Below are 13,658 nucleotides of genomic sequence, written 5' to 3'. Positions count from 1 at the left end.
TCGACCTCTGTTCACCAACTGAACCTGATTAATCAAGTCAGCTGTTTAGTTCTGAAAAAATCACGAAGGGATCAATAATCCCACTTTTTGATCTTCAAATTTCAGATTCCCGATATTCGGAAAAAAAATCATATCAATTTTCTTCCCAGTTTTCAATTTCGTTGTTCAGGCTTCTCCATTTTCTCAAGCCTGTCTTCTCAAATTACAGAGATGCCCTTTCCATTCAGACACGCTTTTGCCGTGATTTTTGATCTAGTTTCCTCTGACACTTTCTTCTTTCTTTCAAATAATCAAAGGTAATTGACCTGGTAGACAGAATCCAAGGAATCTCATTTCATTCTCCTGTCTCATTGCCACCACCATCGCCACACACAAAACTTTCTCGATAATTGCCGTGAAGTTTGGCCAATCGATGAGTCATACTCCTCACACACACACTTATTTCTTTTTACTCTCCACTAAATACCAAGAAGCAAAACATTTATCGTTCACTTTCTGATTTTTTTAACGTCAAATTTCATCAAATCTTTTCAATTGGAGTTTTAGATTCTAGTCATTCGCATTCCCACATGCCGTCATAATGTTTATAAAATTGTGAGCACATTGATAATATACACTTTGCCGTTTTTCATAACAAAGGATGGAGACAATATCATTTTGCAAAATTTCTAATCACAAAATGCCTTTCATTTTCAATATCCAACTAGGAAGTTTTTAATTTTTTTGATTTTTTTTTGATGTTACAATTGTTTTTATTTAAAAAAAAAAGCAAATCTTGTGTGAGTGATGACTCAGATAAATTTATGTAACAATTCATAATGAACATTACTTTTAGGACATCTAGGAAACGTGCTTTTAAATTTTATAAGAAACGTTATTAAACCGGAAACAATAAATCTATGACATCTTATTTCCATTCAGAAAAAATTCATTCAAAATCAACACCGGTAACGTAAAATGCGGTAAGTTAAAATTCAAGTTTGTTTCTGAAATGAAACTAATGATTGTCCGAGCAAAACCGGCGCATATTGTTTAGTGGATTAAAAGCACTAAAATGACCAAATACTTTTCGACCAGTTTTCGAAAATTTTTTATTTCGAGTAAAAGATGATGGAAACTGAATTTGCACTATTTTTGAAGAAGCATAAAGCAATGTCGTAATTCAAATTCCTATAATGCTGAAATAATATTATTTCAAACAGAATTAAAACAAAAAAATAGAAGAAGGCAATTATTTGATTGACGGCTTTTCAATAATAGGCAAAACTGAGTTGACATTATTTTTTGACTCGAAATAAAATCAAATTTCCAAATTTTATTGAAAAATTGTACTATCATATTTGGACATTTTAGCACTCTTTAAAAAGTTGTTTGTTATTTCCAAAAAATTTATCAATAGAACGGATATTCAAGTCAAATTACATTTTTAAATTAATTTTTAAATTAAAAAAAAATCATTTTTTAACCCAACTGTAAGCATTTTTGATGCAATGAAAGTGTACACAACTCATTTGAAGTGAATGTTTCTGAGATACCTTCTTTTTTTCGTATAAATTACAAACTACCTTAGCCTATATTTCAATTTCAAAATGAAGAAAATTGCTAACAATCGATAGACGAACAAGCGTGGTGATAGAAAATGATAGGATTTTTCCATTCAATTGAGAGGAGATCCAACCCGCCTGACGGGAACGCTAGTGATTAAGAAAAGAGAAGAGACGGCAGAGAATGTTAGGATAACATCTTTTTTGGCACCCATTTGGTATGTTGCCACATGTTCGTCGGCAACAACAAGAATCGAATTTTCCAGAAGATATGGTTTTGATTGTCTTGCTGTCCGCTATGCGCGTCTGTACATTATGCCCTCCATATTGATATCAATTATCTGTTACATCATTATATTCATTTATATCACTGTCTGCGTTTGCATGTATATCATTTTCTGCGATTTTAACTTAAAGTGAACAATATCATGTGACCATTATTAAATTTCGAGTTCTTGAAACTAATACATATTTTTGTGTCTTTTGTCAAAATATGAATAATGAAATTAGCTTAAGTGTTATGTTCTTCTCAAAACTTTACAGAATCCCATGTTCATTCTGAAGACATTTTTACAAAAGAAATCAGTCAATTCAGTTTATAGGTAAACATTTTTTATTGATGTCAAATTATAAGTCAGTTAGGAATCTGTTTTAAACCACCAAATCTGCAAAAAGCAAAAATTGCACAAAATTTGCATTTAGAATAATATGGTATGTTTTTATGACCAATCCTTATAAAAATAACTGGAGCAATACACCGTTTTGTTTTTTTTTTTAATTTTAATAATATTCTTTTGCACTGATAAACTAGCTGTTCTCCAAACAATTTTTATAATTAAACAAATTACTGTGATCATATTTTTTATTACAATTTTAGGCAAAGAAATAATTTTCTAAGGCCAAAAATGCATCATATCCTCACGTTCTGATTTATTTCTATTTTATTCATTTCTGGACACCGTTAATAAATAAGAGCTTATTGTTCCTTTAAAATAGAGAGCTCGCTTACCACAGTAGATTTTCAAAATGCCACTCATCCTAAACCTTTTTACTTTTCTTGCAGTATTGTTTTTCGATCCACTTTTCTTTTGTCAATTCAAGATGATGCATTGTCCGAAATGATACCCTCCTATAGTCCTTTTCCTTCTTTACTACCGTTCAATACAAATCGCCGTCTTTATTTTTTTCCATTTTTCAATTGCGTTGTCCTCCGTCCACATCTATTTGCTCTTGGCATTTCTTTCGGCTAACCTCCTCTTCCTATTTCCTCTTTTGATTTCCTAACTATTTCGAAATTAATTTTATTCCTATATTTTCAGAGGTGATAATCGATCTCGTAAAAATACACTCAAAGAATGGAAAAATGAGATTATCGACATTTTTAATAATTGCATTCATTACATGCAAAGTTACTACAAGCCCAGTCATTGTCTTGCCACCGTTTTTTAAACTACACGGACAAAATGTTATCACAATAGTGAACGTAAGTGTGAAAACAGACTAACCATTGGCCAACAATAATTTCAAACTTTCAGGAAAAGTCCGTTAAAACAGTTGTTCAAATTGATCACGGAGGAGAAAAAACAAACAAAGAAATACAAGGTGGATTTGTAGTTTTGATTTTCATCTTGAACTTTAATTACACTTGAAAACATTTCAGGTGAACATCAAATAATTTCATTCCACACAAGCTCGAGTCAATCATTTGCTCATATTGTGATTAAGGTAAGCATTTGTAATGTTTTTTTAGAATATCGGGTACGGAACTAAGTAAAAGCATTATCATCGTTACGTCTTTATGTTAAGACTTACAAGTGAGAGCGTAGATTCTTTTTTTTTCTGAAATTCGACACGTGTAGGTCTTGAAACTATTATAAGCGTGTCAGTTCTTTCAGTTCTACATTTTTCTGATAAAAAGTTAAGTTCTTTAAGCCATAGTTTAAGTGAAAGTGTTCAAAATAATAGCTTCTGGGATTACCCACAATGGAAAAATTAACCACTCCAGGCGAGTAATTACCGTTTTTGAAAAAGAAGTTTAAAATAACCGCTTTAGAAGATCGCTCCATCAGCGTTTAATCTGCGCTCCAATCGCGCCAACCTAACTTCTCTAGTTTTCGCGAGCCTCTGAAAAAAAAATTCGTTAGAATATACCGGGCGGAGGTCGGTACATGCTTGCAGCCGGCTTGCACGACTCATGCGTTGTTTTTTGAATTGCAGTTCAGTTTTTCACGTAGGTATGATATAAAACGCAAACATTTAACAAAACCTGCAAAAAAAAAGTTTTTTTTTTTGTTAAAAAAAAACTTGTTTTAGCTTATCTTGTCATGTTGTTTCCTCAGAATCCTGAGAAAAAAACTGAATGAATGACAGTTATCAGAGAAATTACCAAATTCTTAACAAAATTTGAAATTCCAGGTCGATGGAGAAGTCGAATTGGATCAAAATGTTCCCGTTCGTCCGGATTTGTTTAATGTTCATATACATATTGATAAAGCCGTCTATCGAAAATCGGAATTAGGTAAATGAATCAATAGCCTAAACTATTGCCGAAGCAGTTAAAAAAACATATTTCGAATTGTGAATGTATTCTAAACTTTTCCAGTGAACGTCCGTATTTTACCGCTCACGCATTCTGGATCAATCTATCGAGGTGATCTTAGCATAACTCTTGTGGTCAGTCGCAACAAAAAAGAAACATACAAGAAACAAATAAATTGTTCAGAACGGAAAAGGGTTTGTGGAGTCTTCAACGATGCGAGTCAAGCGTGTTGAAGAGACAGACTCCATGATTTCTGATCAACTTGAAATTCCATCGCACACATTTTTCGGTGACTGGTTTTTGAAGGTACAACCTGTCGAATATGGATCAAAGAAAATTGATGAGATGCTGGTTTTCGAGAAAACATTCCAAGTTCAGGATTATGGTATAACAAGCTTGAAGCTAGAAAATTGTTTTTGAAAATTGATTTCAGATCTGCCTAACTATAGACTGAATGGGTTTTTGGTAGATAACAGTGATTTGGACAAAACTACCGTTACGGTAGAAGCAAAGTAAGTTAACCCCTATTTTTCAAAATAATCTAGTTTTGTTAGTAAATTCTAGACACAAATTGTACTAATAGACACGGCCCATAATAAAATAGGAAGGCAAACTCAAATATTCCATTGTTTTCTAGGTATTTCCACGGAAAGCCTGTGAATGGGTCTGTCCATGTGTACTGCCGTGAAGTTGGATCTTCATCACAGGACCGAAGTCATCTGACTCATCTGCGGTCTGGAGAAGTTAGTTTATTTTCCATCTATTTTATTATTATAATTCAGCGTAGACCCCCGGAGAAAAAACTAGGAAAAAAGAAAAAAAAATCGTGACACACCGATAACGGCGTCATAGATCACAAATGCATAATACATAGTCAAAAAATATTCATACATAGTTTATCTAAGTTTCCTCTAAAGCTAGACTCGATGAGCTGTGTTGGTCCCGCCAGAGTATAGGATTGGATTCAAAAACGAGCTGAGCAGAATAAGGAGCTCGAAAAGATTTCCGCCATTTTGAGAAATGGTCTCGTAAAAACCTTCGTTTACGAATCTGAAATAGAAGATCTGATTAATTACAATTGCGCCGATAAGCATACCTTGACAAACTGATAATATTATACGGGAGCCAAAGAATAATATGGGTCACAATTATTGCACAAGCATTTTTAAATACTGTTGTGCCTAGTTGTCGTCGAAGAGCTGTAGTTGGTGGATGACGTATTGTTTCAGCCAATGGAACTGTAAAAAAAATTATGATTTCAAATTTTTTGCAGTAAGTATATCGGAAAAAAAACGTTAAAAATACATCTACAATGAAAAAAGGTGTAGTACCTCTCACTGATTGCTGAGATGCATAGCTTTTCCGTCGAAAAATGGTTACGCAGAAGAAGCTTCGTATTTTCTCACTAATTTTGCTCCAGAAAATCGTACATAGTCTGGAAATAGAATGAGTTGAAAACATTACACAAATAAATTAAAGCTTCTCACGTTTGTTGTCGCTCGTCTTCATAGTGGTTGAGCACTGTGAACGGCCAAAATGGAATAAGCCTGCTCATCATGCGAACGTAGGAAGCAATTGTTATGCTTAAGGGCAACCAGAATGCCATTGCTTGATGGTACCCTTCATAGAGCATGGAGCAAAAGTTGATCTCATCTTTTTTTGGTGAATTGAGTGGTAATTTGTGTAGATCAATGGCAAATACGGTGACACATTGCTCCCAGTCTTCTGAACTGGGACGATACGTTTCCCAGACGATGAGCTGCGGAAGCGCGGCGATTAATGCAATAATCCACACAGCATATAGCATCCGTTTAGTTCTTTGGTACTGACGAACACCTGGTTGAAAAACAAGGGATTATTGTTTGTCTTTGTTGAAAAATGCAGTCTTATTTTCATACATTATCTACAATTTTTGGAACACGTCAGCTTGAAATTGTATTATTTGTATTTAATATGTTTTTGATTAAGTTCTTCAGTAAAACTTTCTATCTCTAGAATGTTGAATTGAGAAAAGTATTTCAAATTGAATTCTCTTTCAAAAAAATCAAGTTCTAATTCAAAATACTTACCAATAATATGATTACTGTACACCGAAAGATACCTATCCAATGCTATACCGCAAACTATATTCGAGTTCGAAAAGAATGCCACAGATGACCAGTATCTGTACATTTTGCACCATAATGAACCATATTTCCATTCGAATTGTAATAGCCAGAGAGCCTGGAAGAGTGGGGTTTCAAGTTTTACGTACAATAAGTTTCCTACTTTCACAGCTGCATAGATAAACATAATCATGCAATCACTTGCGAACAAGCTAGTTTTGAAAAGTAGAAATGAGTTGTGGTTTCCTGACTGCCCATTGTGTTGAATTGGTCGTTTGACTCTAAAATGTTCATTTTGCATTTCAATTTTGACTTTAAACACCTACTTTCTCTGATTATATAGTTTGATAGCAATAATGAATCCCACTATAATATATGCAATATCATATATAAAAAGTATGCTTGCTTCTGTCACTTCTGACCACAGCCTTTCTGGTACTAGTTGTGATATTCTTGTAGATGTTTCAATCATAGTCTGAAAATTGAATTTTTAATCAGAACTTTACGAATATGTTAGTAAACCAAGACTTTGCGGCTTTAAACCAGAACAAAATATATATTAAATAAATATTCCGAGATACATCAAAACACTTAGAGGTACGTTCGCGTTTTTTTTCCTAAATCGCACACATACACCCTCCATTTTCCACACACGCCCAAATTCAACTGAATTCAGCTGCAATTTTTTTTATTTGTGTCAAACTTGTTTGTATGCACTGGCAGAACAGTTGAAAAAGTTAGGAAATAAGGAAATTGAAAGAATGAAAGAAGTGGTGCGTCGGAGAAGAAATTAGAAATGAATACGTAACCAGCATACTGATCATAGCAGTTGTTTACTAAGTATAGATATATAAATGATCTAACTGGAACAGTGTTTATGCATCTTACTAGAATTTTGCTTTCTGGTGAGTTAGGAAACATTTTCTTCCGAGAGTTGAACGATCCAATAAACTAAAAGAAAGAAAATAATACAATCTACTGAAAAGAGAAGAAGTGTCACTAGACGATGAAGAAATCATTCGAAAAAGTGCAAGTCGTGACAGACATAATGGAATTCGATTACATTTTTGGAATGAATACACAGGATTTTCACCAATTCTTTTCATTTTCCTTATGTAATTAGCTGGAATTGTGTAATACGTACGCGATCGGTGTTCTCTGGAAATGAAATGCAAAACGAACGACTTGTTGGGTAGGCTAACCAGATGAGAATATACGGAAACTTCAAGAAAAATAGTTGGAGTTTACCTATACAAATAGTGGTTTTGGAAAACACAACGGTGCTATTTTTTTAATGCTCTTCTGAAAGAGAAAAATCTTTGTTTTCTAACATGTTATTTGGTGGTGGGAGGAGAAGGTTTAATTTGAAAATTATATGGAGAAACGTCCAAGCTAAAAGTTTACGACAGCATAAGTGGCATCATTAGCCTCGATGACGAATTATTATTATCTGTTGTGTATTGAGCGAGTGACAAGGAGAGAAGTAGTTTATTACAAGAAGTGTTACAAGGAGTGGGTCAATACACGTTGATACCCAACATTAACATATTCGAAATGTTTGAAATGTCTATTGTTTTTGTGAGGATAATTTGTCAATTATAACTGAAGAACAAACCTACATTTTTATTAAACGTTTCAGTGGGAAAAATATTAAAAACTTTTTACATGGTGCTACACAAAACGATCAAATGTCATAGTAAAATGTTGTTTTGTAAAATGTTGCAAATTTTTTCGAAAGTTTTTTATTCACAGTCAAAAAGCGATGCAAATTCGGTTATTTTTCGATTCGAAACAACATTATTTTTAGTGAATATAAATACTAATGAATGTATTTTGACACTGTTACGTCAAAAGTGTGCATTAAAACAACCAACACATTTATTTTGTAATTTAACAAATACTCCAGCCGTTCGCGCCTTCTTAGGAATAAATCCAAGCCAGGCGCCGGACTATGAGTAAGAACGACGACGGAAATTGAAAATTTGCAAATGCATGTGCGGGAGGCGGTCGAGGCGACGAGATAAACATGCGACTCATCATAACCGAAGAGCATTTGGAATGTGATGGGCTCGGAGAGCGCTCCCGGTGGCGGGTTGAACTTACCTTCGGTCCGAAATGCTCACATTTTGTAATATGTTTTTTGTCTTTTGTCACCTCGTTCGTGTCAATAGAAGCGTTTTTGAAAACGGATGAAATGAAAACTCGGAAATAGCACACACATATGAAGTAGTACGGAACTGAAGTTACATTGAAGTTACATTGTTAATGTTTCATGTTTAACTTTTATAAGTTAAGGATTGTATTGTTTCGTTTTTTTAGAAACTGTCAGCAGGAAATCTTTTTTTTTTCACGTCTTTCTCTTTCGTTCAGTTTTGAGTATTGGAATATGTTCTAGATGTCTGCTTTTTACGAAACAGAAGTAGAAGTAGAACTACATGTACTAGTTCATCAGATGATCTACGGTAATTGCTAGAAAAATTTACATTTGGTAGTTTTCCGGGTTCAAATGAATAGAGAGGATTCGATGCCCTCCTAATTGAATTTTCAACTCAATACCCCTATGGTACCAAACATAGACATAACATAGTCGGGATGAATGTGAATACAAATATCTGGGTTCGAGAAAAAAGAGGAATGTAATATGTGTCTTATTCCATCAAATTTTAGCTTGTTCTTCCTTCCTATTTTTCTTCCATGAGGACAAAAAAAAAGATCTGATTTTCAGTTTTCTTCTTCGGTAAGAGACCACATAGGAAGGATGAAAAAAGAGGGAAACACAAAATAAATGATCCAACGTTTTGTCATAGGTTCTCTTAACCTAGTATAAATCCAATAAAAAAGAGGATGTAATGCAGGATGTAGACAATGAGATGTGGATTATGCAACGAATGTTTCGTTTTTTTCTCGTGATGTGACGGGATTAACTAGGTTAATTCACGAACAAAACGGGCATCAAAGAAGGAAAAAGAAGGACCCCAATGAGGGGTTACTGAGCACGTAAACACAATAATTGTTTTCGCTTCTTTATCTCTGTGCAACGTTAAAACATAAATATCGTGGATGCGATCATTCATTTTCTGTGGAATTTACTGGCATATCGGCAAGTTGAGAAAACGTTTTTTTTGGGTGGTATTTTTTCTGCACTCTTATTGGTCATGTATGTACATTATTCATTTGTCGTCTGTGATCAAGAGTTGGTTTTTTTCACGAATTTTCAAAAACGAACTTCTGTATTGGTCATTGAAAAAATTCGGTTTTTTATATAAAAAATGATGTCACTTTGCATAATACATAAAGATAATTAGGAGTTGAACTCCATATTAGTCAATTTTTGCCATTAACTCATCAAAACTCCTGAAATATTTTGAAAAAAATTTCAGAAAAAACAATTACATATTTCATTTTTTACAAACTTGGTGCGATTCAAACGTCATAAGAATCTGAATAGTCAAGTTGCCTCAACAACCAAAAATTGATAAAATTTAAAACGAGATCATAAAATGCAAACTCAAAAACTACCTTGGTTATAAAAGTTTGTAAAAAATTAGCAGCTATTGCCTCATTGCAAGTTCATTCTGGGAACTTTAAGAGTCTCAATTTTTAAATTTTATTGAACATCGAACAAGACTCAAAACAAAAGAACAAACTATATTGCAAGAGCGAAAGTTGGCACTCGATTTGAAAATTCATGTTGGAAATAAAATTTTCCCAACAATAGCAACATGAGAATACGTGGCAGAAAAGGAAATAAAACAAGCATCAAACGATTGGAAATGTCATGGACAACAAGAACCTCATAGCGACAAGAACACTTCTTGAAAAAAGTCCACTGCATGATTCGGAAATGGAGAGTGAACAAAGGCGTGGGACCCTGCTGGAGAACTTGTGGGCGGAGCTTGTTCAATAAGAGAACACACCAAACAGTCATTTGATTCTAATTTTGCTTATTAACGAGTCCATCATGACAGAATAGTGCTGTCATAGTAGTTGCTCATCGCTGTGAAGGTGCAACTCGCAAAACAGATGAAAAAAAAATGAAAAAGAAAAAAGACATAGCAAAGAAATTCAGCGCGAGCTTTATTTCCTGTTCGTAGGCGGTTTTAATAACTTGGAGGTTGTCCAAACATGGCAGTCTAGTTAGTTAGATTCGTGAGCCCAACACAGAGAATGGTTCATTAAGTGAAATATAAAATCGAAGATGAATGCAAGATAGACAAGTGTGGGGGAGCTTTGATCTACCAATCTGTTTAAAGTTTGGAAGACATGCTTCAGATTGCAATGATAATAGATCAAAAATCCGGCATTTCAGATTAGCATACGCGTACAATTCAAGTAATCCAACAATGATTATGCGTGCCGTTCGTATAAATTTCTGGAAAATGACGAATAGTGTTTCAAAGAGTTCAAGTTTGGCTTTAATCTAAGCTTATCCCGTTTTGTTTTCGGGAAAGCAAATAACTCTGAAAAACATAGTTCATTTAATTTTTTAAATTTAGTTTAATTAATCGAATAACAGTATATTTTCACACAGTAGTTTAAATTTCAAAAATAAAACTCGCACAAAAACAAAACCAGCCAGCTGTAAAGATCAAAATTTTACAGCTGGGGTTTTAATATTAATTATCCATAAAATTCCAATATTGGTTGTCTGGTTTGCCGGTTTTTTTATGATCCAGGGGAAATATATTTAATTGTTTTTAATTTTAAAAAATTGATCAATTTTGTGAGCTTATTTCAATTCATAGAAAGGTATATATATTTTTAATCATGAGTCATCTGCAGTTCATGTTCGTTCATTTATGTGTACTGGTGATATTTTGCAACATATCCTTTTCAATAGTTAAACTCAGCTAGTTTCGTTAAAAAGAACATGAGGAGCAGCATCAACTATTCACTAGGTACCTGTATCAGATTGTTGAGAAACTTCGAAATAATTCCATTTTTCTTTGGCAAAGTTGCACAATATTGAGTTTTTAAAAGATTTGATAGAATTCAATAAAACATCTTATAAAACGTTTCAAGGTTTATTTTCAAAAAATTCAAATCAATAAGTCATAATTATTAAAACCAAATAAGTGTAAAAACTTGGTAGTGATAGCTGGTTAAATGTGTTGTACACCTCGACGGTTTCTTGCTAGTTTCCAGTTGAGAAACCGTATAGGAACGGATTGATGAGTGTGATGAGAATTTGCAAGTCTTTGAAAATATTGGCATTTGCGCTAAGAACTCTGAAAATTATTTGTTGTTTGATTCACAAAATGATATTTTTTCTTTGTTTTCTCCGGTATCTCGCGGGAGTTTACTTAGGCTCACTTAGAGATGGTGATGTGTAATTTTTAAATGTTTTACGAGATGCCATAAATTTATCAAAACGTTGCTTGCATTCGAACCTGCCAGTTCAAAACTTAAGGGTTTACATATCCCGAAACAACTATAATTTTTCATTCTAAATCACCCTCTCAAACTAGTTGACGGTAGCAACGCTGCTCAAGATTTTTTTTTTTGCAAAAACTCACTCAAACATAGATTGGTTGATGTATTTCATTAAGCCGAGTGCATTGTAAGGGAACCAAAAGAGGAAGTGGGTCAGAATGACAAGCATTGTGGTTCGAAACACACGACTGCGCATTTGTTTCCGCCACGTTGGCATTCGTGTAGATGTTGATGATGTTGTCGTTGTTGATTCTTCTTTAATAAATCCAATCATTATGTGATCACAAAAATTTAACACTTACTGGCTCTCATTCTACGATTCGACTTCTTTCGATGTTGCTTTGTAATGAGCTCCTCAGCACAGCATCTTACCACCTGTAACTTGAAGATTGGCTACAGTAATCAGCTTGTTTTCACTTTCTCGATCTCACAGATTTTCTTTCATAAGTTTGCTAGAAAACAAGGAAAAAAACTAATCAAGATGTGAGTTCGTAATAAGTTCTATAATTAGATTATGTACTTTATGAATTTTTAGCTGTTTTTATTATCAATTTCGCATGTTCCCCACCTTTTTTATACTGCCCTCTTTTTTGAGTAGACCGTCTTCGACGTTAACGTGGACAACAACTTCTGGAAATATGAGATTTCACTATTATTCTTTTTGGTAGTTAGAAATACGAACCTTTCGGTAAATCATCGGCTGCAGTTGGCATAGGTCTTCTCATGCTCTGGGTTCCAGGTGCTTTTAACGAGTACTTCGTGAGCTTGGTTGCTATCACCGCATACGTTACGATTAGAACAATCAGTGGGCCCCAGAATACAAGAAGCTAAACAGAAAAATTAATAAGACACTGAAGATTTTTGGAAATGTACCAAATGAGCAATGTTGTAAGAGTTCTCGAATGTCTGAGTTAGTACAAACGAGTCTTTCCCAAAAAATGCAATATCATCTTGACTATGTCTCCGAATTTGCCAAATGTCTGAGCATTGAACAAAATTTGGATACACCTCGATTGTTTGGAAAAGGAAGAATTGTGGTAAACTACAGACTAGTGCAGCAAGCCAAGAACTGTACGCCAAAATTGATACTGTACTTATCTGAAAATTGAGCATTTGATTCGAACTTTTTTGTTTCAATTTTTGTATAGTTCGGTCCCTATCTGTGACACGTTAGAGCATCTAAAGCTTAATTATTTTGATCTCTGTAAAATTAGTATATTCTAAGTTGAAAAGGGTTTTTATTTTGAAGTTCGTGGAATCACTATAGTGAACAGTGTATGAATAGTCTTGTTAGTGAGTACCCTGCTAACATTCCAAAGAAAATGCCTTTTTTTTCAAAATTTGAAAGATATTTACTAATACCTTCGAATCCCGCTTAACTGGAAAACGATAAGCTCCATTCTGCTATCATTTTAACTCACCTTATCAGTTTTTGTGTGAATTTGGTTTGCATAGATCACATTCCGTAACCTATCAAGTGCGATGCACATTACGATATTTGAAGAGCTATATAATGAGAACATGGAGAACATCTAAAAATTGCAAATGTATTTTTTGTGTGGCTTAAGAACTAAGTGTCTCATACCTGATAAAATCTGCACGCGTAATCTCCACCGATCCACTTATAAGTGATAAGCCAGATGAGTTTACCGAGGGAGTAGGTCAAGATCAGAAGATCTGTTATGTTCAAATTTATCTTCAGCATAACGAAACCACTCTGTAACAAATTTCTTGTTGATTGACTATACTCTCATAAAGCTCACCTTAACCATATCCCGATTTGACATCTTCATCTCTTTAATCAACTTTTGAAGTATGACGGCGTTTGCTGGAACTCCAAATAGCAGAACAAGTCCCAAATATGCAATTTCTATATAATCACTTATCAGATAGGTGGGTGCCACTGTTTCAACAATTGTTGAATTATCCACCTCCATCTGCCTGTCAAACATTGTAACTTGAACAAACGAAGTGTTGAAGGAAAAGTGAGAAATGAGATGAGCGAAGTGAAAATGGTTTGAGAATAGGGAAGGATGA

At 34.0% G+C, this 13,658-nt stretch overlaps 3 protein-coding genes and 1 non-coding gene across 5 annotated transcripts in view; 1 reads left to right on the top strand and 3 right to left on the bottom strand.

Annotated features, from left to right (window-relative positions):
• Nucleotides 1-125: 125 nt before the first annotated feature.
• C34F6.16 lies at nucleotides 126-347 on the bottom strand. The gene has a single exon (NR_072102.1). It is a non-coding gene; the product is annotated as an Unclassified non-coding RNA C34F6.16 (non-coding RNA).
• Nucleotides 348-2,856: 2,509 nt separating this feature from the next.
• Nucleotides 2,857-13,658, top strand: part of F13D2.1 (Alpha-2-macroglobulin domain-containing protein) — a gene marked incomplete at its 5' end in the record, with an annotated part of 25,660 nt that continues 14,858 nt past the window's right edge. Inside the window, 8 exons of one of the 2 annotated variants that reach the window (NM_001277041.4) lie at nucleotides 2,857-3,027; nucleotides 3,080-3,146; nucleotides 3,205-3,269; nucleotides 3,960-4,062; nucleotides 4,147-4,217; nucleotides 4,267-4,468; nucleotides 4,517-4,595; nucleotides 4,721-4,826. In NM_001277041.4, coding sequence (NP_001263970.1) covers nucleotides 2,908-3,027; nucleotides 3,080-3,146; nucleotides 3,205-3,269; nucleotides 3,960-4,062; nucleotides 4,147-4,217; nucleotides 4,267-4,468; nucleotides 4,517-4,595; nucleotides 4,721-4,826 — 813 coding nt within the window. The remainder of the gene's footprint in view (nucleotides 3,028-3,079; nucleotides 3,147-3,204; nucleotides 3,270-3,959; nucleotides 4,063-4,146; nucleotides 4,218-4,266; nucleotides 4,469-4,516; nucleotides 4,596-4,720; nucleotides 4,827-13,658) is intronic. The other variant, NM_001277040.4, reaches the window with a different exon arrangement.
• gnrr-7 (G-protein coupled receptors family 1 profile domain-containing protein) lies at nucleotides 4,836-6,674 on the bottom strand. The gene is made up of 7 exons (NM_001392841.1): nucleotides 6,515-6,674; nucleotides 6,352-6,469; nucleotides 6,153-6,306; nucleotides 5,571-5,919; nucleotides 5,415-5,518; nucleotides 5,180-5,321; nucleotides 4,836-5,133 (listed from the first exon to the last, which is right to left on the bottom strand). Exons 1-7 carry the CDS (start codon nucleotides 6,658-6,660, stop codon nucleotides 5,001-5,003), a joined length of 1,146 nt encoding a protein of 381 aa, NP_001379083.1. The 5' UTR covers nucleotides 6,661-6,674; the 3' UTR covers nucleotides 4,836-5,000.
• Nucleotides 11,198-13,573, bottom strand: gnrr-6 (G-protein coupled receptors family 1 profile domain-containing protein; the record flags this gene model as incomplete). The annotated part of the gene is made up of 9 exons (NM_077464.4): nucleotides 11,198-11,416; nucleotides 11,705-11,876; nucleotides 11,924-11,996; nucleotides 12,190-12,251; nucleotides 12,304-12,448; nucleotides 12,495-12,719; nucleotides 13,043-13,153; nucleotides 13,207-13,338; nucleotides 13,385-13,573. 9 exons carry the CDS (start codon nucleotides 13,571-13,573, stop codon nucleotides 11,323-11,325), a joined length of 1,203 nt encoding a protein of 400 aa, NP_509865.1. The 3' UTR covers nucleotides 11,198-11,322.

Source organism: Caenorhabditis elegans, chromosome X (assembly GCF_000002985.6).
Source record: "Caenorhabditis elegans chromosome X".
NCBI classification, from domain to species: Eukaryota; Metazoa; Nematoda; class Chromadorea; order Rhabditida; family Rhabditidae; genus Caenorhabditis; species Caenorhabditis elegans.
This window is presented reverse-complemented; position numbering and strand designations above follow the sequence as displayed.